General features: G+C 34.7%; 2 protein-coding genes across 2 annotated transcripts; both read right to left on the reverse strand.

Annotated features, from left to right (window-relative positions):
* Nucleotides 1-3641: 3641 nt before the first annotated feature.
* On the reverse strand, nucleotides 3642-4517 carry LOC141639657 (uncharacterized). Its single transcript, XM_074448732.1, has one exon. It carries the CDS (start codon nucleotides 4515-4517, stop codon nucleotides 3642-3644), a length of 876 nt encoding a protein of 291 aa, XP_074304833.1.
* Nucleotides 4518-4640: 123 nt separating this feature from the next.
* Nucleotides 4641-8222, reverse strand: LOC141639656 (uncharacterized). The gene is made up of 6 exons (XM_074448731.1): nucleotides 7920-8222; nucleotides 7042-7530; nucleotides 6759-6934; nucleotides 6217-6649; nucleotides 5587-6091; nucleotides 4641-5416 (listed from the first exon to the last, which is right to left on the reverse strand). Exons 1-6 carry the CDS (start codon nucleotides 8220-8222, stop codon nucleotides 4641-4643), a joined length of 2682 nt encoding a protein of 893 aa, XP_074304832.1.
* Between the last annotated feature and the right edge of the window lie 14106 nt (nucleotides 8223-22328).

Genomic DNA, 22328 nt, shown 5'->3' on the forward strand with positions numbered 1-22328 from the left:
TTGCTCAATATGTTGACTCGGTCAGCGGGTGCAGAATATGCCCCATCAGGAACGAAAAAGGTTTGCTTAATTATTATTTTTTTAAAAACACCACAACTTTTATTATTATTATTAGGCTAAATCATCAATTACTCCCTTTTATAGTACACTTTTTCAAAATTACTCCCTTTTATAAAAAATTTTAAAAATTACTCCCAAAAAATTGCTGAAATTTTTAAATTGCTCCCAAATCCCTTTTTTTTGTACATTTAGGACGAAAATGCCCTTAATTCGCAGAATTGGGTCATTTTGTTTGCTTCATATCTGGAGTTTTACATAAACAACAATTACGTTCTTTATACGAATAGAATCTTGAAGAAGTCTACTTTCCAATGGCGTTGGAATCAATAAGTTTTACCGTGTGAATTTTGCCCAACAAGCCTTCAAAGACTGATACGATTTTAAGACAGATTTGCGTCTTTCCACGAGAATTGCGATTCCCGACAAACTACAAATCACCCAGAAGTCTACCTTACCAATTCGGAAACTAGACTCAAAGGGCTACAACCATGTGAAAGGGCGTTTACATTAAATCAAAATAACACCATGGAAATGGCTCCTCAATATCAGACACGAATCTGGAAAAACAGGGAATTTCAGTCTTAAAATCGTATCAGTCTTTGAAGGCTTGTTGGGCAAAATTCATACGGTAAAACTTATTGATTCCAACGCCATTGGAAAGTAGACTTCTTCAAGATTCTATCCGTATAAAGAACGTAATTTTTGTCTATGTAAAACTCCAGATATGAAGCAAACAAAATGACCCAATTTTGCGAATCAAGGGCATTTTCGTCGTAAATGTACAAAAATAGGGATTTGGGAGCAATTTAAAAATTTCAGCAATTTTTTGGGAGTAATTTTTAAAATTTTTTATAAAAGGGAGTAATTTTGAAAAAGTGTACTATAAAAGGGAGTAATTGATAATTTAGCCTTATTATTATTATTATTATTATTATTATTATTATTATTATTTACATTATTTACATTATTTACTTTGCATGAGAGTGGTTTAAGTTGTCTAATGAAATTAAATATTACATGTAGATGATAACAGTAATTTGGCTTGACTTTTAATTAGATTTATAGATAAATTATAGATGTATCAAAATTAATTAAATTGGGGAAGTTTATAGCAAGAAAGTGGGAGTTGCATTTATAAATTATTTAAAATTAGAGTGATGTGATTTTTATTTGTCATTTAACTTATTCTAACCATTAACATCAGCATTTAAAAAATTTTATGGATTTCGATTTTGAATTTTGTTTATTTATATCAAAAATTAAAAACATCAAAGTTAATTTTTTATTTTGCTATTATACATTTAATGTTTACAAATTCATTAGTTTATTATAAACTGCGTAAAATTAGAATGATGTGATTTTTATATTTTTTTGTCTTTATCTTATTCTAACAATAAACGCAGAAATTTAAAATTTAGTATGTAATTTAATTTTCAATTGTTATTTAATTTATTTTAAAATTAAATAGGCTAAAGTTTAATGTTTATTATGCTATTATTTGCATTTAATGTTTACACATTCATTTTTGTTTTATTTTTTCTTTTCAAAATAAGTGTTGATGATGTGGCTTGATAGACTACTCTTACATAGGGAAATGGTGAAATATGATGCATTAGCTTGTCTTTATATTATATTTATAGATAGATTAGTTATTTTTATTAGTTGGTCAGCCCAACATTTTTCCATAATCAATGACATTTTCAACTCTTAATTTGAGCAAATTTTACGAGTTTTAGCTACATTTTCAATTTTTAGCTAATTTTCATATTTCAATTAACTTTTAAATTTTTCTATGTTTTTGACTACGGAAAATGCACGCGGTGCCCTTGAACTTTTGATGTTTTGCCCGAAATACCCAATTTTTTTATCCGGAAAATTTTAAGAGGCTATAACTCGTGTTTACGAGCTCAGAAAGTGACGATTTTTTTTTCAAATTGATTATCTTTTCGAGAACTACGACTTGAAAAAATAAATTGTCGAGTTTGGAATTCGTGACCAAGAGATATGGTCACTCAAAGTTTGTTCGGTAAAAAAACTTTGACGTACAAAAACTCCTAGCCACGGGATCCAAATACGACAAATTTTTTTTCAAATCGTAGTTCTCGGAAATATAATCGATTTGAAAAAAATATCACTCTGAATTCGTAAACACGAGTTATAACCTCTTAAAATTTTTCAGAACAAAAAATTGGATATATCGGACAAAATTCAAAACTTCAACAGCAGCATTTTTACTTTTGAGTAATTCACAAGAAAAGAGTTGGGAGAGAAGAGCTTTAGCAACCTAAGTTATGGGTACATGCAAACTTGTAAAGAAAACAGTGATAGAAATAAGATGGTCAATGGTCAGCAATGTAGTAAACATAAGGGAATATGTCATTAAGTTGTAAGACACCTGACAAATTTAGGAAATGTTTCACCAAGCTGCGACCAAAAAAAATACTAAGTTATACAAGATCCTTCAAATCTTATTAAGATCGTTATTTCGATACTTCAGATATGGACAAACAAGACTTGATACCCTTTCAATTATCATTACTACTACGTATATTAAACATACTTCTAGATTTAAACATACTTTTATAAAGGTTATTATAAAATCATTATAAATCAAATAACCGTTTTATAGATGACCGACTGATAATCAATCTTAGGCATTTAGGCCTTTATTTTATCAAAAGTAAACAAATGTTTAGGACGGAGAGAGTACATTTCATTTATTTTCAGTAAAGTGGTTTTTAAAATGTTTAGGACTTATGGAGAATATGGGCGATCAACTCATTATCAATATTGGGTCTTTTCTTGTCTTATCCTTTCATTGTTTAGCTTTTAGTTTTATTCCTAGGTCTTTTGCTCATGGACTCGCGTGTGAGGCCATGAATAGTTAGGTGTATCTTTTTTACAGCTGCAAAAAAAAAATTGTTTAGGACTTATGGACGATCAACTCATTATCAATCTTGGGTATTTGGGGCTTATTTATATTTCTCTTTTCGTTAAGATAGTTTTTAAGATGTTTAGGCCTTATAGATGATCAACTGATTATCAATCTTGGTTATTTGGGACTTAGGTCCTGTTCTTTTGGACTTAATTTCAATTCTAATAAGTTGATTCGATTGATTCAGCTCTATTAAGTTCGATTCGATTCGATTCGACTCCATTAAGTTCAAATTTGATGGGTTCAATTGATTCGATTGATTGATTCGATTGATTAGTTTATTTCAACATTAATATTATTATTCCAATTTTATATTCTTATTGTTATCATTGTTATTATATTAATTTATTTACTATTTTTATTATTATATTAATATTTATTTTTAATATTAATTATATTACTATTATATTTATTATTATTATTATTATTATTATTATTATTATTATTATTATTATATATTTAGTATATTTATTTATTATTATATTATTATGATTAATGGAAATATTTTTTTTGCAGAAAGATTAGGATCGTCTTTTATTAATAGATAAAGATAGATTACAGATCCTAGAACCATCTACAAGGTAGGCCAGTATAGCCACCTAGAGTAAAAGCCAGAGAAAAAAACCAACATAAAGAACAGGCTACATCAAATGCGAACTAATTGAGAAACTAGAGAATCATGCCCCTTAACTCGAAGGGAAGATAGGTACTTCACTTTCCAAATGATGTCAGACGGAAGAGAAGCTACCCCATTGAAAATCCTGCTGTTCCGTTCTTTCCAGAGACAATAGATGGGCATGACAAGCACACATCTCCTAAATTTCTTCAAAATGCTACGCCCTTTTTTATGAGTTTTGTACCATCGAAGAAGAGAGCACAATCTAGCAGAGGAAGTGACAGCAGCCCAAGATGCAACAGCTTGCCAAACCTCTCTAAAGAATGAGCATTCAAAGAACAAATGGGAGTTGGATTCTAACTGAAGCTCGCATAAAGCACATCTGTTGACAAGAAACAAGCCCCTGCAACAAAGATTATCTATGGTGGGAAGCCTGTTTTGAGCAGCCAGAATGCCTATAAACTCATGCTTAGGATACACCAAAGGCTCACCAAAGATTTTATACGAAGCAAAACTGGAGCATTTGGTCCTAAACAGCTCATAAGCTTGCTGCTTGTAATCAGGGGCTGCCAACAAATCTTTAGCCACCATTCTATTTCCAGTAGCCTGAAGCAAACAGTCCCTGCAAGCAATGACACTGCTCCAACCCCAAGAATAGGCAGGAGTTAGCTGGAAATCCCAAATGTCCACCCCTTTCAGCACATAAGCCTTAATCCATTTGACCCAGATAGTTGGTGAGTCAAGTTCAATTTTCCTGATCCAACTCAGCAATTCTGTCATGTTCCAACTTAAAATTTCTTTTATGTCCAGACCACTCTCTTTTCTGGGCAGGCAAAACCCAGTCCAACTCTTAAAAACCATGCGTCTATGGCCATCTGCAATCCCCCATAAAAAGTCCTTACACATTTTTTGAATTTTTTTGACAATACCCTTAGGAAGCATCACCCTTGATCCCCAGAAATGTTGCAGTCCAAAAATAACAGAGTTGATGAGTACAACTTTCCCAGCATAGGATAGTAAATGGTTAGCCTAGCAAGATAGTTTATCCCTGATTTTTTCCAAAAGAGGAGAAAACATTTTATGAGTAAGCCTAGAGCTAAACAATGGAATTCCCAAATACCTCACTGGTAAATCTCCCTCCACATACCCAGTACTAGCTAGGATAAGATTCTTAACTGATACTGGAACACCACCAAAGTACAGGTTTGATTTCATTGGGTTAACCTGCAAACCAGAGTAAGCTGCAAACTGTTTTAGACATCTATCCACAGCTTGAATAGAGGGAAGATCACCTCTTGTAAACACTAAAAGATCATCAGCAAAGATCAAATGTGTTAGATTTATTTTAACACATTTAGGGTGATAAGAGAAGCCGGGATGAGTTGGAAGTTTTCTAAGAAGTCTTGAGAGTACCTCCATACATAGAGCAAACAAATAAGGGGAGAGAGGGTCCCCTTGTCTTAAACCTCTCTTCCCAGGAAAGTATCCTTCAACAGAGCCATTAATGTTCAAAGAAAAATAAGAAGTGGTGACACAAGCCATTACCAATCTGGTTAAGCGAGGAGGGAACCCATACATAGTTAAACACTTGCCCAGAAAAGACCAATTTACAGAGTCAAAGGCTTTTTTGATGTCCACTTTAAGAATACACCTAGGAGAAAGGAGACTCCTGTTATATTTGAAAGCAAGTTCATGAGCCAACATGGAATTATCAAATAGATCCCTCCCTTGAATGAAAGCAGCTTGCTCTAACCCAACAATATCATCCAGCACAGCCTTCATACGATTAGCTAAAATCTTACTGACTGTTTTATAAAACACAGTACATCAAGAGATTGGCCTAAAATCAGTAACAGATCTAGGAGAGTCACATTTAGGAATAAGGGCAATTAATGTGGAATTAGCAAAGACGAGGCATAGTCCCTTTCCTAAAAATTCATGGACAAAGCAAAGAATGAAGTCGACCGAGTAACACCCCAAGTATCCTTAAAGAATCCAGAGGTGTACCCATCCACTCCAGGGCTCTTATTTCTATCAATAGAGAAGAATGCCTCCTCAATTTCCTTCACAGTAACCATGGCATCCAAAGATGTAGAAGTCAAGGTATGGTGAGAAAAAAAGAGAAGAAGGAAGAGGGGTGACCTCCTCAAGAGAACCCAACAAAGTCGATAATAAGTAAGGAAAGCTTGAGAAACTTGGGAATGGCCAGCACAATGAGTCCCATGAATGTCCTCTATAGCACCCACAGTGTTCCTAGTTCTTCTGGCAGCAATACTTCCATAGAAATAATGAGTATTGTCATCAGTTTGTTGCAAGTGAGCAACCTTTGCCCTTTGTGCAAGGACCCTTAGCTCAGCTTTCTTAAGATTAAGATAAACACCCAGAGTAGAGTGCTCCTTAGAGAGCAGATCTTTGGTCCAGAGGAGAGGACAGGGAGCTCCCTTTGAGAAGCAGTAGGCTCCTCTTTTGCAGCAAGTACCCTAGCAGATAACCCAGTAAATTCATTTGAATGAATCTGTTTCAGAGAGCCACGCAAGCCCCTAAGTTTAGAAAAAAGAGTATGTATCCTACTCCCAAATTGTCCAGTCTGCCACCATTGAGAAACCACAGAGCTAAAATTAGGAGACAAAGCCCAGCAGTTAAGATATCTAAAAGATTTATGTTGAGGAACATTAGAAGCCACAGTCAGGACAATTGGAGTATGATCAGACACTCCAGCATGTAAGACAACCACATTTGAAGTAGGGACCTGAATGAACCAAGCTGGATTGGCCAACAATCTATCCAACTTAGCCCATCTGGGTGAAGCTACTTGTTTGTTGTGCCAAGTGTACAATCCCCCAGTGTAAGGATGATCCACAAGACTACAATAAGTCAGACAATCCCTAAACTCCTGCATATCCCTTTCACTAGTTGCACACCCAACCCTCTCATCCTCAGAAAGAGAGACATTAAAGTCTCCCAAACAAAGCCAAGGAAGAGATTGAGCAGAAGAGAGCCGCCTTAGAGAATTCCATAAATCCAATCTTTCACTACCCCTGTTGAAAGCATACACAAAAGTAATAACCATTCTAGTCTGAGTGGTAAGGTGCAGTAAAGAGCAATGCATATACTGTGACCCTTCCTCCAAGACAGCTTAAATCGAACCACGAAGGATCCCACAAAACCCAAAGTTTGCCTCCAGGATGAGAACTATAATTAGAAACCATACTATACTTAGCAAAAGTTCTATGATAGATAGCCCTAACAGTAGCAAATTTAACATGAGTTTCAATAAGAGCTCCACAATCAACCTTATTCCTTTTCAGGAATTCTAAAACCTCCTGTTGTTTTAGAGGATCATTCATCTCCCTCACATTCCAGGAAGAAATGATCATTGAGGTGAGAGGGGGGGGGGGGGCGACACACCCCCTGGTTCAATTTCCACAACTTGCCCACATTCAGATCCTACATGAACCTTCTCTTGCTCCACCTCTGAATGAGTAGGTGCCAGCACAGAGAATTGGTTATCCAACTTAGTAGTAACAGAGTCAGTAAGTAACTCAGTAGACTTCTTCTTAGTTTGAACCACCTCAAACCCTTCAGCATCCTTCTTAGCAGGAGAGTCTTGAGATTTAGTTGCAACCACCACATCCTTAGGTTTAGGCTGAAAGACTTTCTTTGGCTTGTTCTTGTGACATCTATCCTGAGTATGCCCTATATTTCGACATGAATGGCAAAAATGAGGCAACCATTCATACTCTATCTTTTGTAGGACAGTTCCTCTGTAAGGAGTTTGAAGAGTCATCCCCCTAGGAAGCTCTTTAGACAAGTCCACCTCCACTAAGACCCTAGCAAAAGCAATTTTGATCTTTGTAGTAGTAGGCTCATCAGCACATATGGGCTTACCCACAAAGCTAGCAACCTTACTCAAAGCAGCCTGGGACCAGAAACAAGGGTCAAGGTTTGGAAATTAAACCCAAACAGGCACAGTAGAGACCACTTCCAATTCCTCAGCAATAGTAGGGGACCAAGTTTTAAACATCAGTGGATAACCATTGACATTCCAGGATTCAGTTTGGATTGTTGTCATATCTTTTTGACAAAGGAATCTAAAGTAAAACCATCCCTTAGAGAAATACAAGATTTCAGGGGTAGTAATATGATTCCAATGCTTTGAGACCAATAAATTCAGTTCCAAAATAGAGGATTGACGCCCCATAACCGTGCCCACCAGTGTAGTACTCCAGTATTCCACTTCAGACGCAATATCAGCAACTTCTAATATAACCTCCTTATCAAGCCCCCGAACAAAGGATATCGACATACCTTGTTAGATGACTTAAGAGCCTGAACATAAGGCTTCTTAGTAGGACCAGACACATCCTTAACCCTATCAGATTGGGGTTTCGAAGAACTAAAAACATGAGATGAAATAACTGGCACATAATTTACCTGAGAAGTCACCCTTACCCCAGAGGAAGGAGCAGAGAGATCGACTACTCCAGTGGAAACCCTAGAACCTGGAGTCCGAGAACAGCCGTCCCCATCACCTAAATTCCCCTCAATAGTACCACTAGATCGTGTATTACGAGATAAGACCTGAAGTTTGGGCGGCCGGCCCCTCGGCATGACGGCGGGCCTTCAAAACGAATGATGAGTGAACCACTCGTCGTCGCAGATTTAGAGAATATTCGTAGAGAGAGAAAGAAGAGAGAGGCCGATTATTATTATTATGATTAATGGAAATATTAGTATTATTATTATTATTATTATTATTACTATTACAATTATTATTATTATTATTATTATTATTATTATTATTATATTGTTATATTGTTATATTATATTTATTAATATATTTATTTTTATTAATATTATTAATAACATGTTTATTATTATTATATTAAGAAATTATAATATAACATCTATTATTATTATTACTATTATTATTTATAATATTTATATTATTATTATCATATTTATTTTTTAGTTATTATTATTAATATATTATATTATTTAATAAATTATATTATTATTAATAATATTATCGTATATATTAATATTATATTATTATTATTATTATTATTATTATTATTATTATATTTATTATTACTATATTTAATTTTATATTACTATTTTTTTGATATATAACTTATTAGATTATTATTATATTATATTAATATATTATTATTAATAATAATGAATAATATTATTATAATATTTATTATTATTATTGATGTTATTATAATATTTATAATTATTATTATTATTATTATTATTATTATTATTATTATTACTATTATTGTTATTGTTATTATAATTTTTTTTTTGATTGAGATCGATCGATTCGATTCGATTGGACTTCATTAAGTTGATTCAGTTCATTTTAGCTCCATTAAGTTGATTCGATTGATTGATTCAGCCAATTTCGGTCCAAAAGAACAGGCCTTATTTATATTTCTCTTTTAGGTAAGATACTCCCTTCATCTCAATCATTTGTTACCTATTCATTTCGACACAAAAACCTAAGAAAATGGGAAAAATAATGATAAATTGAGGAGTTATCTCACATGTCCACTTGCGCACATCACATACTTACTTGTCTACTTATGTGAATTTTACCAAAGTAAAAATAGATAATAAATGAGTGATACATCCAAAACAGAAATAGATAACAATTGACTGCGTGAATTTTTTCAAAGTAAAAAATAGATACTCCCTCCACTTTTTAATATATGACATTTTGCTTTTTCGAGGCGAGCCTTTGACTTTAATATTTACAAAAAAATATTTGGTACAAAATTATAAAAATTATACCATTAAATTACTTATGAAAACTCTTTCATATGAGTAAACATATCACTATATTTAAGACCATCCCCAATGTCGTGAAGGAGGTCGTGACCTTGCTTGGGTCATCTTAATCATGATTAAGGGGAAAATTATCGTGACCCAGCTCGTGGCCAATGCAAGTAAAGGTCAGTTTGTGACTTTTTCTGGTGACCTCGACCTCTTCCATCACCTGCTAGGTGTCATGTTCTGTTTGGTTACTCAAAAATAAAAGGACACACTCACTCCACTTCAATCTTGTCTGCAAAAGTAACTGTTACTTTCCCTCCCATACCTGCAAATTTCCCAAATGAGAGAAATATATGAAGAACTAGTTAATAAGAAACTAATTGAGAATTATACGGTAAATCAAAACAATAAAAAATATGAGCATATAAAAAAGAACTATATTTTTAAATTGTCTATTAAATGAGCTTAATTTAGATATATTTTGACTCACTCTTTTTTTTTTCTATCTTCTCAAATACACCATTATATTCTTATCATTTTTATAAATAACATAAGAAAATCAAAACAACCTCAGAATAGAAAAAAAAAAGATAAATACATGGCTACCTGATGGGTTGTGAAGGTGATGGTGAAGACAGTGTTGATCGACAACCATGACGACGGTGATGATAATCGTTCAAGATGACGGTCGTGAGTCGTGACGATCTGAATAGGAGATGTTAACAGTATTGATTGATTAAGAAATAGAAGATCGACGATGGTGAAGATCGGCAATGATGGTGAAGATCGGTGATGACGACAAACTGAAGATGGTGATGTTGATGTTTGGGATTTTATTTGAGATTTTTTTTTTTACTTGGGATTCTTTGTTTATCTGGGTTGGGGGGAATGAATTTGGGAAAAGGGGGAAATTAATTTAAGAGTTGGTTTGTTGTGTCTTTGTGGTCTGAAGACGTTAATTTAAATTTTTTTTTTTGGCTTTGGAGTTTGTTTAATACTCCGTATTAAAGTTACCATATTGACTCGATTATGCTGTTCAAAATAATAATACGATTATTACATTGAATAGATTTTCGTTAAAATATGACCGTAAAATTAAATTAATATTTTTACTAATATCCAAATTAAAGATAAATTATTTATCATCTACTCGTAATTATTATTTTACAATTAAATTATTTATAAAATTATAAAAGTAAAATTAAGTTATATAAATTAAATGATAATTGGAAAAAATGAGAAAAGCTTTAGTGGGGTAATTATGTGAGAAATGATTGAAATTGTTGGAAAGTGGGAAATGATTGAGTTGATGACCTAGGTCGTGACCTTCTGCTTGGAAGGGTGAAAGTGGGTCAAGGTTAATAAGGTGAGATTAAGATTAAAACTGGGTCGCGACCTAATTAGCGCGACCCTTGCTTGGGGATGGTCTAAGCATATAATTTGAGAGATATTGAAGAGAGAAGTGTGTGTCTCGAAATGTGAGAACGTCATATATAGAAAAACAGAGGGAGTAACAAAAAAGTGATACAGTGCAAAAAAAAAAGAAATAGATAACAATTGAGTGGGATGGAGGGAGTAGTTTTTAAGATGTTTTAGCCCTATAACAATTGACTAAGTGATCATCAATCTCGAGTATTTGAGGTTATTTATATTTCTCTTTTTAGTAAGGTAGCTTTTAAGATGTTTAGGTTATTATTTTCTACTCCGTATAAGATAAATACATTTGTAAAATATTGGTTTTCAAAATTATTTTTCATTCAAGTATTTAACTAAATAAAAAAAATTCGATATAATTAGAAAAATGTACCACTATTCCTTCTATTGTAATCATATATATTAATCAAAGTATATAAATAATTGGAACCGATGAAACAATATATTAAAAGGTCAAACAACAAACTATTAACTTTAAAAATGACCTAGTATAATTAAGAAAATGAATTAGAATATTTTAAGGAGCATAATGTTTGCAAAGAGGCACATGGGAACATGAGAAGAGGAAAGCATAGTTATAGATTAATGAAAGTGTTAGCTACTCATAATTAGGAATTGGGATAGTCAAATGAGATTCAAGCCAAATTAAGAAACATAGACGTGGAGGTCTTTGATTTTCCGCATAATATGCAAAGCACATGTCAAGAATGTTGATCATTGATGATATAATCTACCTCTTGACCCGAGCAATAAGACGGAATTTTGTAACCATTTTACAGTTAAAAATGACCACTATTGAAACCATAAGCCGTAACCTTGACTGTACCATTGTGGTTACATTTAAACATAAAATAATCACATATGTCCGTCTGAAATTTCAGAGAAAAAATAGTTGTCTAAAACAAGAATTTGCGATTTCCATATGTTTTAGCAGAACCATCAATTATGATATTGCTTCATTATAAAAAGATAAAGAATATTACCTTACTCGTCACAACGATTTTATTGGTAATCGGGTGAGGAGGAATTGGGTGTTAGTTAATCACATGCATGATCACATCGATACTAGTTTCCAGACATATAAGGATGATTTCTCAATTTTCTACTGGCTACACCTCTTGTGTTGAGTTACGAGCATATCACTATATTTGATTTTACAACTGTTGATGACTAGATTGTTGATTATCAAGCAACATAACACAGATTTTGTGGTGTTTGATTTAGGAATTCATACATATATATCCTGAGATTTCTGGTTTGGATTTTCTTAATTTCTTTTCTTTCATTTCTCTTTAGTCTATAGATTATATATCAGATGTAATACAATTAATTTAGGTAGTTTATGAATTTTATTATAAAGTATCCACATTGGAAAAGAAGATGAGTTTTGCCTAATTTATAAGAGACTCATCACTCTATTAGTATGAGACCTTTTAGGAAAGAGCTAAAGAACAAATCTGTGCGATTTAGGCCCAAAGAGAATAATACCATACTAATGTGACGAAGTGGTGGAGAGGCGGCAGTCCCAACATAATTGTATCAGAGCCGCGGCTTTAGGCCTAGACTGTGGTGTCTTGTGTTACGAGGAAATGGATGATAGTAATATGTTTCGTGGGATAGTGATGTCGATCTCGGGTAATTATTCTACATGGAAGACCCCAATAGAAGACTTTCTTTAATGTAAGGATTTGTATGAACCTATCCTATGTAAGTAGATACCAACCGGAGTAATTGAGAAAAGTTGTAAAGCCTTGAACCGTAAAGCCGTTGGGACCATAAGGCAATTTGTTAATGTGAATATTTTACAACATGCTGTTAATGATACTAATGCTTATGATTTCTGGAGTAAGCTTGAGTCCATGTATGAGAGAAAGAATGTCTTGAATAAAGCCTCTGTTATGAGAAGACTTGTAAAATTAGAATACAAGAATCGAAAGTGTAGTTGTACTGGTACACGCACTTGAATGATTGTCAAGGATATGTGAATCAATTGTCAGTAATGAAATTGGTATTTGATGATAAGTTGCAGGCATTGTTGCTCCTTAGTTCGTTGTCCAGTACATGGGAGACTCTTTGCAGCAGAAGCTGAACCTTAGGCCTTTACTGATCATAGCCAACAGTCTACATCAGACCCACCCAATGCTCAGGCCACCAGGAGATTCACAAGATCAAACTATCGGATCGATATATAGCGGTGATAGCACCCTTAATTAGGCTTAAGGAGGACCTTAAAATCCAGGGTTAAAATGCAGGTTAAAGTTCAATTTAAGTTGCAAACAATAAAGTAAATGGTAGATGAGATGTCACTGTCATAAAAAGCATATTTCCTCATTTGATCAAGCAAAGAACAAGCCAAGAATTCAACGCCTTTTGGGAGCATGCCACAAGAACACAAGGCATCTTATGCTTAAGACAAGAAGTAGCCGGAGCCTTGAACCTGTAAGAAAAGCAAGCAACCCAAACCTGCATCAGAACAAGACAAGGGGGGACTGATAGTCTGAGATTTCCTGGTTTTACCTATGCTTTTCACTTTTATCTTAATTGACCTCATTTGTAAAGTATTATCTTATGTTGTATGTATCCTAGATGGATTTTTAGCCCTTAGATGAGACTGTACTCAAACTGTATCAAAGGCTGGCCTATATAAGGACCATTGCCTCCAACTGTAAAAGACAAACTATTTTTGAATGAAAATTAAACCTGAGATTTCTCTCAACCTTTCAAACTTGTGCTTAGCTATAGTTTGAGTCCAGGCTTGGTAGATTTGTAACACCCCCATTTATCAAGGAGCCTTAACAAGACCTTCCCTAATAAATAAGGGCGTTACCATCTCGGTTGCCTGAGGTAAATATATCAAATTGGCAATAAAAGAACGTTTAATACCACTCTTTACAACTTACAACAGAAACAAAAAGTAGACAACTCGACTACTCCAAGACTACAATGCAACTGATGGAGACTAATATCGTTTACAACGACCAACTCTGTGTCATGCGACTTTTCCAACCCAGCAGCTAAGCCAGCAACCACAAACCACCTGAAAAGTCTCACTACTCACCATTTGCCTGCAATATCAAATGGATCACTGCAGACACGGACAACAAGAAAAAATACAACAAACACACCACACAAGGTTAGTCAACTATACAATCGATCATAAGCCAACAATAAATAAAACCAATCCAATCCTGTAATAACAGTCATCAACCTCCAACTCCAAGCGCTAGTGTCCGAACCGCACCCCGGACACGACTACACATCGCAGTAAATAGCCCTGCCAGATTACCCATCGCAACAGATAACCCACCCAAGCCAGTGGTAGACCGCAACCTTGCCACCTAAAGCCCCGCTCCTCGCAACGAGCGAACCCAGATCATTAATGTGCACATCCCCATTGTGACGGGAGTCACAAGAGGCAAACATGGGGGTGAATACCATCTCCCGACAATGGCTTCACAATCAATACTAGCAATACCAACAATACCACAATGTTACTATAACAACGATAATCAGAAAACCACCACACCAACTTATAATTAGCCATATAGAAGAACTGAGTAGGAGAAACCTACCTAACTAAAAATTCCACAATCAACAGTCAACACTCTTGTAAGGCTCCTCTATGAATTCATCTCCTAAACAATAATAATCAACCAATACTGCATCATAATCCATCAATAATCAACCTTTTCCCAAAAATTAACCCAAATTAGGGTTTTCATAAACTCTTAATAACAATAATAAACTAATTAAGAACACTAGATACTTACTAAATCGATTGATCCGGAAACAAGAGATCCAAACGCTCACAATCGATCAACTTTGGCTTGGAGAAATGATGAAGATGATTAGAGGAATTTAGAACGTAGTTAGCTTTTTTTGTAAACAATGTTTTAGAAACTCACAAACGTGATTTGTATTTTTCTAATCATTTTAATCAAAACCGTGCAATTAACTCATATTAGACCGGGCACTCGGTCGAGTACCAACAACACTCGACCGAGTACACCCTACTCGACCGAGTGTCACCTAAACTCGGTCAAGTGCCACCAAGTCAGAAGCCCGATTCAGAACACCCGAAGACACACTCGGTCGAGTGTAACGTACTCGACCGAGTACCCTATACTCAGAAATGAGTAGTATTACAGTCTTCCGTCCTTAAAAACGAACTTTGTCCTCGAAGTTCACACTCGTACCTTCATAACATAAACACCCTTCCTCCACCCTCGATACTCACTCACGAAATGACATCAACCACAACAACATAACCCACAGTATCGCAACAACCATAGTGCACGAGTCCAACCAATTGAACATTGATGTGTAGAGACTTTGTCGTCTAAGCTCTCAATCAAACACTATTTATATTCTCAACAAACTACTCTTAGTAGAGCGGTAAGTAAAGGTCGGATCCCAAGGGACGGGTATTGTATTGACTGTTGGAGCTTGTGTCCTCCACAAATTAGTGTGATAACATTTATAAATCTCTTATAGGTTCACAAGGGTATACTTTGTATTTTATCAGTTGATTAACGATTACCTAATAACAGTTGGCTTGCTAGAAAGTTTGACGTTATTATCATACTGATGGCGGTGATCAACTGGTCCCTAAAAGTCACACCTAAAAGACGTGTTTGAGAGATGTGATTGTATGAAAATATAATCACACTAATGCCTGACTAAAAGGTTAGTCCAAGTATTTGACTAAACAGTTAGTCAACGTGTTGATGAGACAATTATTTAATTCAATTAAATAATATTAGCTGAGACGAATTAACTGTTAATTCGTAAATTAAATATAATAATTTATATTTAATTATTGTATATAATGCTAGCTTAAATGAATTAAGATGTTAATTCGTAATTAAACATAAACGGTTATATTTAATAAGCAAATTATAAATATGCGATATTTATAGTTAATGTATATATTATACGATATTGTCATTATAAGTTATTACAGACCGACATTAATATATCGACTGCAAGCTGTTGTGTGCAGACTAATTAATACGGAATAAATTAAATGACAATTTATAATTTATACACTTTGTATACATTTTGTAAACTACCAAAAATAAGAAGATTTAATCACCTTATTTTGGTAGGAAGAAAAACCGAAAATAAGGAGATAATCCTCCTTATTATTTCGGTTGGATGGGCCGAAAATGAGGAAAGAAATATCTACCCTAATCACTCCTAATACACGGTTTAAAGGGAGATAAGGAGATAAATTTTAACTTAATTTTTAACCTAGCACACTCTCATAAAAAAAAAATACAAAACCCTAAATTAATTAAGAGAATTTGGGGATCGATTCTAGCAAGAACAAAGGCATATCTCATATCATCTTGGGTGCAACGATTAGGCGAATATCATTGCGATATTGTTCTTAGGCCGACTTTTCTAGGACCGAAGGTTGATTCTTCATCCCTATTCTATTTTGTTTATGTAAATTCTTTTATCACTAGTATTCATAAACATAATTTCGTTATAATCCTTATAATTTAAAAAGAAGTATACCGATATTCCCTCAAGTGGTATCAGAGAAAGGCCACGAAATTATTTTTAATGATTTTCATATTTGAATTTAAACAAAATTTGAAAAGAAAAAAAAAACATTTCGGCAGAATTTTTTTTAGCCGTGATTTTTTTTTTTTAATTTTGCCGATTTGATTTTCTTTTTGTTTGATGATTTGTTCCATTTTGATTCATTCATTTTGTTGTTTTAATAAGTTAAAATGATTATATGATGAACTTGTAGATGTTTGATTTAATGAGGATTAAATTAAAATGTAAATGGAAATCATCTTATATGATGATGTTAAATTTGTTTTGCTATATAGTTTTTGGCATAAATGGTTTTAAATCGTTGTTTAGAATCATGTTTCATTAATTTATATGTTTATGATTATGACAATCTTGTTCTAATAGCAACTATAAACGAATTTGTTCATCTAATTTTTTTAGGGCATAATGCCGAGTGACAAAAGAAAAAAATTTCTGTTTTTTTTTCGGTTTTGTGATTATGTCGAGATGAAAATTTTTTGTTTTTTCATTTTTTGGGCTGTTATTGCAGCGACCAGAAATTAAAAAAAAATTTTTTTTTTTTATTTGGCACTATGCCGTGAGCTAAGAAAAAACAGGGGCTGGTTTTTTTTTTATTTTGGTAAATGCCGAGAGAAATTTTTTTTTTTTTCGTTTTGTGCAAAAGCCGAGAGCCTTATAAAAATAAAAAAGATTTTGTTTTATTTTGGCCTAGATTGATTATACATTAAATTTACAATGTATGATAAATTATTGTGAAGCGGTTCACAAATCATAGATACCTAATTATTTTAAAGAGGTTTAAAATAATGTGTGATTAATTCATATTATAGGTCAATGTGAATTAAGATTGAAATTAATGTGAGTAATTGAGGAATTGTCACTTAATTTGATCAATTAAATAGGTGGTTTGGATAAATTAATCTACATAATTAAGGAATTATGTCTTGCATGTTTAATTTATTAGTTGATGCATTTTTTTTTTTAGTTGAATGAATCGTTGAATGGATTTATTTACGTATTTTTGCAATCGGTTGTAATTTGTAATACCCAGTGTGGCCTTAGTTAAATTATGTTTTCGTAATGATGGAAACATAATTTTTAATGTAATTTGAGATCTCGTATCTCCGTTTGGTTTTCTTAAATTATTACGGTTTTGAAATTAGAATGTAAATAGGTTTATTATGTAATTTTTAAATTGTATTTTTGAGAAGACTAAAGATGGAGATTGGATTGCTCATTCCCGCTACATGGACCAAGATGGAACATCAAGACAAGCTTCTCGGGTCCAAGGATGGATTCCAAAGTTGTATTTATGTTCATTTTGGTAGAAAGGCCACACTAGGACTTTATCTTCGTTTTACATTTTACCGTTCTTTTTGCTTTTCATTCACATGTTAGTTAGTGCATCATATTCCGCCTAAACCAAACCACCTACTAAAATGCATGAAAATTGACTCATATAGATTGTATGTTAGTTTTCATAGACATACAGATGTCACTCATTTAAGCCATCACCTTAGTTTATTCATTCACGCATGCTAGATATTAGTTCACTTAAAATGAATTAAAATAAAGTTGATGGGATCTTCCTCTAAAACGGAAATTGAGACTAGTCTTTATAAGGGCAAACAACTATGAATCCCTTCTTCGTCCGTAGGCATATAGGACATTACTCTCCATATGACCCCTTCTACGTTGGGTAAGTAGTTTGTGTTGACTTAGTTTACCTCAACATTATAATCCGAAGAGTTTCTCGTGATTATGATGGACTAAAGATAGAATTTACAGATATTTATCGACCAAAAATTCTAACAGTAGAATTAGCCAAAAGGATGGCTTATCAATTTACAGATAATTGAGTCTTGGAATCATTTATATAATTCTTGAGGGAGGTCAATTGTATCAATGCTTGAGTCTTCGCTTATAACAGTTTTGCATTAAGACTTAAAATCATAACGATGCATATGCTTATTATTTTTATTCTTCTTTTCGCAGTGTAGAATACGTTTATATTGATAATACTGTTATAACAAATGGCTGGAAATAACGAAATCCCAATGCCAAGTGCCACACTTGGACGCGAGTCCTGGCTGAAAGCTTTCATGGACCACATGAATCAGTTCACACGTCTGGAAAATGACGGGTCCAACTTTGCGGACTGGGAGGCATCATTGCGGAATGCTGCCATTGCTGACGGTAAGCTCAAGTACTTAACTGAGCCAATACCGGTAAACCCAGGCCCCAATGCAGGAGTTAACGAGTCACTTGCTTATAGTGACTTCGTCATGGAAGCGGGGGAGATAAAGAACGTACTCATCTTTGCAATGGAAACCAATTTGCAGAGACGCTTCATTGCCCAAGGTGCAAACAAGATTTTCACCACGCTCATCAATAAGTTCTCAAAAGCACCGAGAATCGTTACTTATGAGCATACCTGTCGCTTCTTTGAAGCGAAACTCCAGAAGGGCCAACCGATTAGCCCACACATTCTTAACATGATTGAGAATGTCGAGAAATTGGAGGCACTTGATTGCAAAATCAGTGAGAGCATAGTCATTGACCGTATGCTTCATTCACTTCATGATGGTTTTGCCCTCTTCAGGGCAAATTACTATATGAATGACATGAAGAAAAGTCCTCATGAGCTACACTCACTTCTCGTACAGACCGAGAAGGATATGAAGTTGAGTGGGAGCATGAAGCAAGATGTTCTCATGATTTCCAACAAGAATAAGGGTAAGGGCAAAGCTCCCGGCGACCTAACTGTAGGTAAGCCAAAGTTTAAGAAGCCAGGAAATGGTAAGAGTGGGCCTGGTGAGACTAGTGGCTCACAAGGCAAGGCAAAGAGCAAGGGCGGTGACATTGAGTGCCACCATTGTCACAAGACTGGACATTGGAGGAGGAACTGTCCCGTGTACCGTGAGGACATAAAAGCAGGCCGCGTCACTCCTGTTGGTATGTCATCTTATATTCATATGATTGAGATTAACCATGCAAGTTTCGGAACTTGGGTACTTGATACTCGTTGTGGTTCTCATCTGTGTAATCATTTGCAGCGCCTAAGAAACATCAAACCCCTCGCAAAGGGTGATGTGGACCTGCGAGCCGGAAATGGAGCACGAGTTGCTGCAGTCTCCATGGGAACATATGTAATCCATCTCCCTAGTGGGTTTGAGTTATATTTATATAATTGTTACTATGTACCTAGTTTATCTAAGAACATTATTTCTGTTTCCGTACTCGATAAAGACGGTTTTGCATTTTCAATAAAGGATAATAGCTGTATTTTCTCTTTTAATGAAATGATTTATAGCAAAGCAGTTTCCATGAATGGAATTTACATCTTAGATCAAACTACAGATATATTACACGTGAATAATAAGAAATTAAAGGTTGGTGACAAAGATCAAACCTATCTATGGCATTGTCGAATGGGACACATAAATGAAAAACGTGTAAAGAAACTCGTCGAGAATGGGACTATTCCCGCATTCAATTTTTCTACATTTGGCACGTGTGAATCATGTCTCATTGGCAAAATGACTCGAATTTCCTTCAAAGGTGTTGGAATGCGCGCTAGTGACCTATTAGGACTCATACATACTGACGTATGTGGACCTATGTCAATTACCGCTAGAGATGGCTATAGATATTTTATCACTTTCACGGACGATTTGAGTAGATACGGATATGTCTACTTAATGAAGCATAAAAGTGAGTCCTTTGAGAAATTCAAGGAATACCAGAACAAGGTTGAGAACCAACTGGGTAGAAAGGTTAATGCACTCCGTTCAGATCGGGGTGGCGAATATTTTTCAAATGAGTTTGATCAACACCTTAAACACTGTGGAATCGTTTTACAGTTAACTCCACCTGGAACACCTCAATTAAATGGTGTGTCCTAACGGAGAAATCGAACATTACTTGATATGGTTTGATCCATGATGAATCACACGGTAGTACCTGATTCATTATGGGGTTTTGCTCTTTTGTCAGCTGCTTTTATACTTAACCGAAGTCCGACTAAAGCTGTCGACAAGACTCCATATGAAATGTGGAAGGGAACGGTACCTAACTTGTCCTTTATTCGAGTTTGGGGCTGCGAGGCTTATGTCAAGTGGAGACACGAGGATAAGCTCGGCTCGCGATCGGTCGACATACTTTATTGGTTATCCAAAAGGAATGTTTGGTCATTAATTCTATTCGCCTACCGAACATCGAGTTTTTGTTGCGGCTAGTGCGACATTCTTAGAGAAAGAATTTCTTGAGAACAAGTCAAGTAATAGAACCTTCGAGCTGTCGGAGATTCAAGAACCAACAACCGAGGAACAGATGGAGGAAGTTGTTCCTTCAACTGATGATACGGTTAATATTCCTCAGGAACCTAGGAGGTCGGGTAGAGTCTCTAATCCTCCGGACAGATACATTGGTATGGTCGAGGAGAGTGACGTTTTACTCCTAGAGAGTAATGAACCCGCTACCTATAAAGTGAAGGAAATGTAGATTCATAAACATACTAACATACTCATATATGTTTAAATTAATTTGTCATAAAATTAAATACGAATTTTATGCATGCAAACAATATGAAAAATAGAGGAGAAATCATGTCCTTACATTGGTGATTTCGGTTTAATGGGCACAAGAGAGATCACCTTTCTCTCTTGTTCTTGAGCTTTCCCTTATGGATGAACCAAGATCCAAGTGTAGGATCTCTCCCTAAGCTTTATACCCAAGGCTTTCTCTTAATTCAAATTAATATTATAAGTACTAGTATAATATTAATCTAGTAGAAAATTGAACCAAAATATTTATAAAACACTTAAATATTTCGGTTTTGATGAGAGAAGAAGAGGAGGATTTTTATTCTCTCTAGAATTGTATTTTTGGATGATTGAATGAATAATGAATACACACAAAATTAATGTAGTGTATTAGGAGAATATAAGGGAAAAACCCTTTTGTTTTTCCTTTGTGAAAAACCGGGCAAGGAAGAGGAGGGAAGAAAAATAGAGCCAATGCATGCATTAGTTTGCCTTCACAAGGTTGTGGACAGCGGGCCGCCCACGGGGGCGCTTGGCGAAGGGGCTCGAAAACAAGCGTTTGCATTTTGTATGGAGTCGCCACCAATTTTTATGGGAAATTGGAACCGTTCGAATACCTCGTGTCATGTCAAGACACAAAGTAGTGACATGAACACTAAGCAATCGTTACCCTTAGCATTCTATGTCTAGAATGACTCTCGTGGATGCCAATGAACACGGGTGCTCACGGAGATCTGGAGTAAGGGGTGAGGGTACGTATTAGGAAGCTCTTTTGATCGAACACCTAATCCCGCCCGCCTCGATAGCGGCCTCTACTAATGATTAGGGAAGTTATTCGTACTTGATATATCGTCGATTATATGCATGCAATGCAACATCCAAGTTTTAATCCTAGCATGTGAGAATTAGGCTAAGTCGGTTGACAATTAATTAGGCATACAATTAATGTCGAAGTTGGATTTAATGCTCATTTACATATGAAAACATACAAGCAATATGATAAATACAATAATCATAAATTACAATAATGGAAATTACATTAATTACATTGGAATAGGCGATTTATGTCGAAAATACCTTTAAAACGGATAATTTGATAAAAAGGAATAAAAGAATAAAAGAATTAAATTAAAAGAAATACGAACAAATCAGAAGGTGATAATACGAATATTAGTTGATTAATACGCTTACTAATTAAACTACGTCAAGGCAGAAAAGGAGTTCAGGGACAGAAATCACCCTGGAGCAGCGCGGCGAGCATCTGCGCCCTTTGGAAGAGCGCGGCGATTCTTTGCGTCTGCATTCCCAAGGGTGAGAAGGCCTGTGAAGCGAAGCGCAAATCGTTAATATTAATTGGTAAATTAATGGATTGATTATGATGATTGACTCGGATGAAAGTGATTAATGA

The sequence above is a fragment of the Silene latifolia genome, unplaced genomic scaffold, assembly GCF_048544455.1.
Source record: "Silene latifolia isolate original U9 population unplaced genomic scaffold, ASM4854445v1 scaffold_508, whole genome shotgun sequence".
Lineage (NCBI taxonomy): Eukaryota > Viridiplantae > Streptophyta > Magnoliopsida > Caryophyllales > Caryophyllaceae > Silene > Silene latifolia.

Bases quoted from the DNA above. Each gene is read 5' to 3' on its own strand.
- LOC141639657 (XM_074448732.1), bottom strand. From the start codon at position 4,517: ATGTGTAAGGACTTTTTATGGGGGATTGCAGATGGCCATAGACGCATG.
- LOC141639656 (XM_074448731.1), bottom strand. From the start codon at position 8,222: ATGCCGAGGGGCCGGCCGCCCAAACTTCAGGTCTTATCTCGTAATACA. The intron at 6,650-6,758 runs GTTCGATTTAAG...TGCTTTCAACAG, and splicing joins GTTTTGTGGGATCCTTCGTG to GGGTAGTGAAAGATTGGATT. The intron at 5,417-5,586 runs GTGTTACTCGGT...TTTATAAAACAG, and splicing joins ATTCTTTAAGGATACTTGGG to TCAGTAAGATTTTAGCTAAT.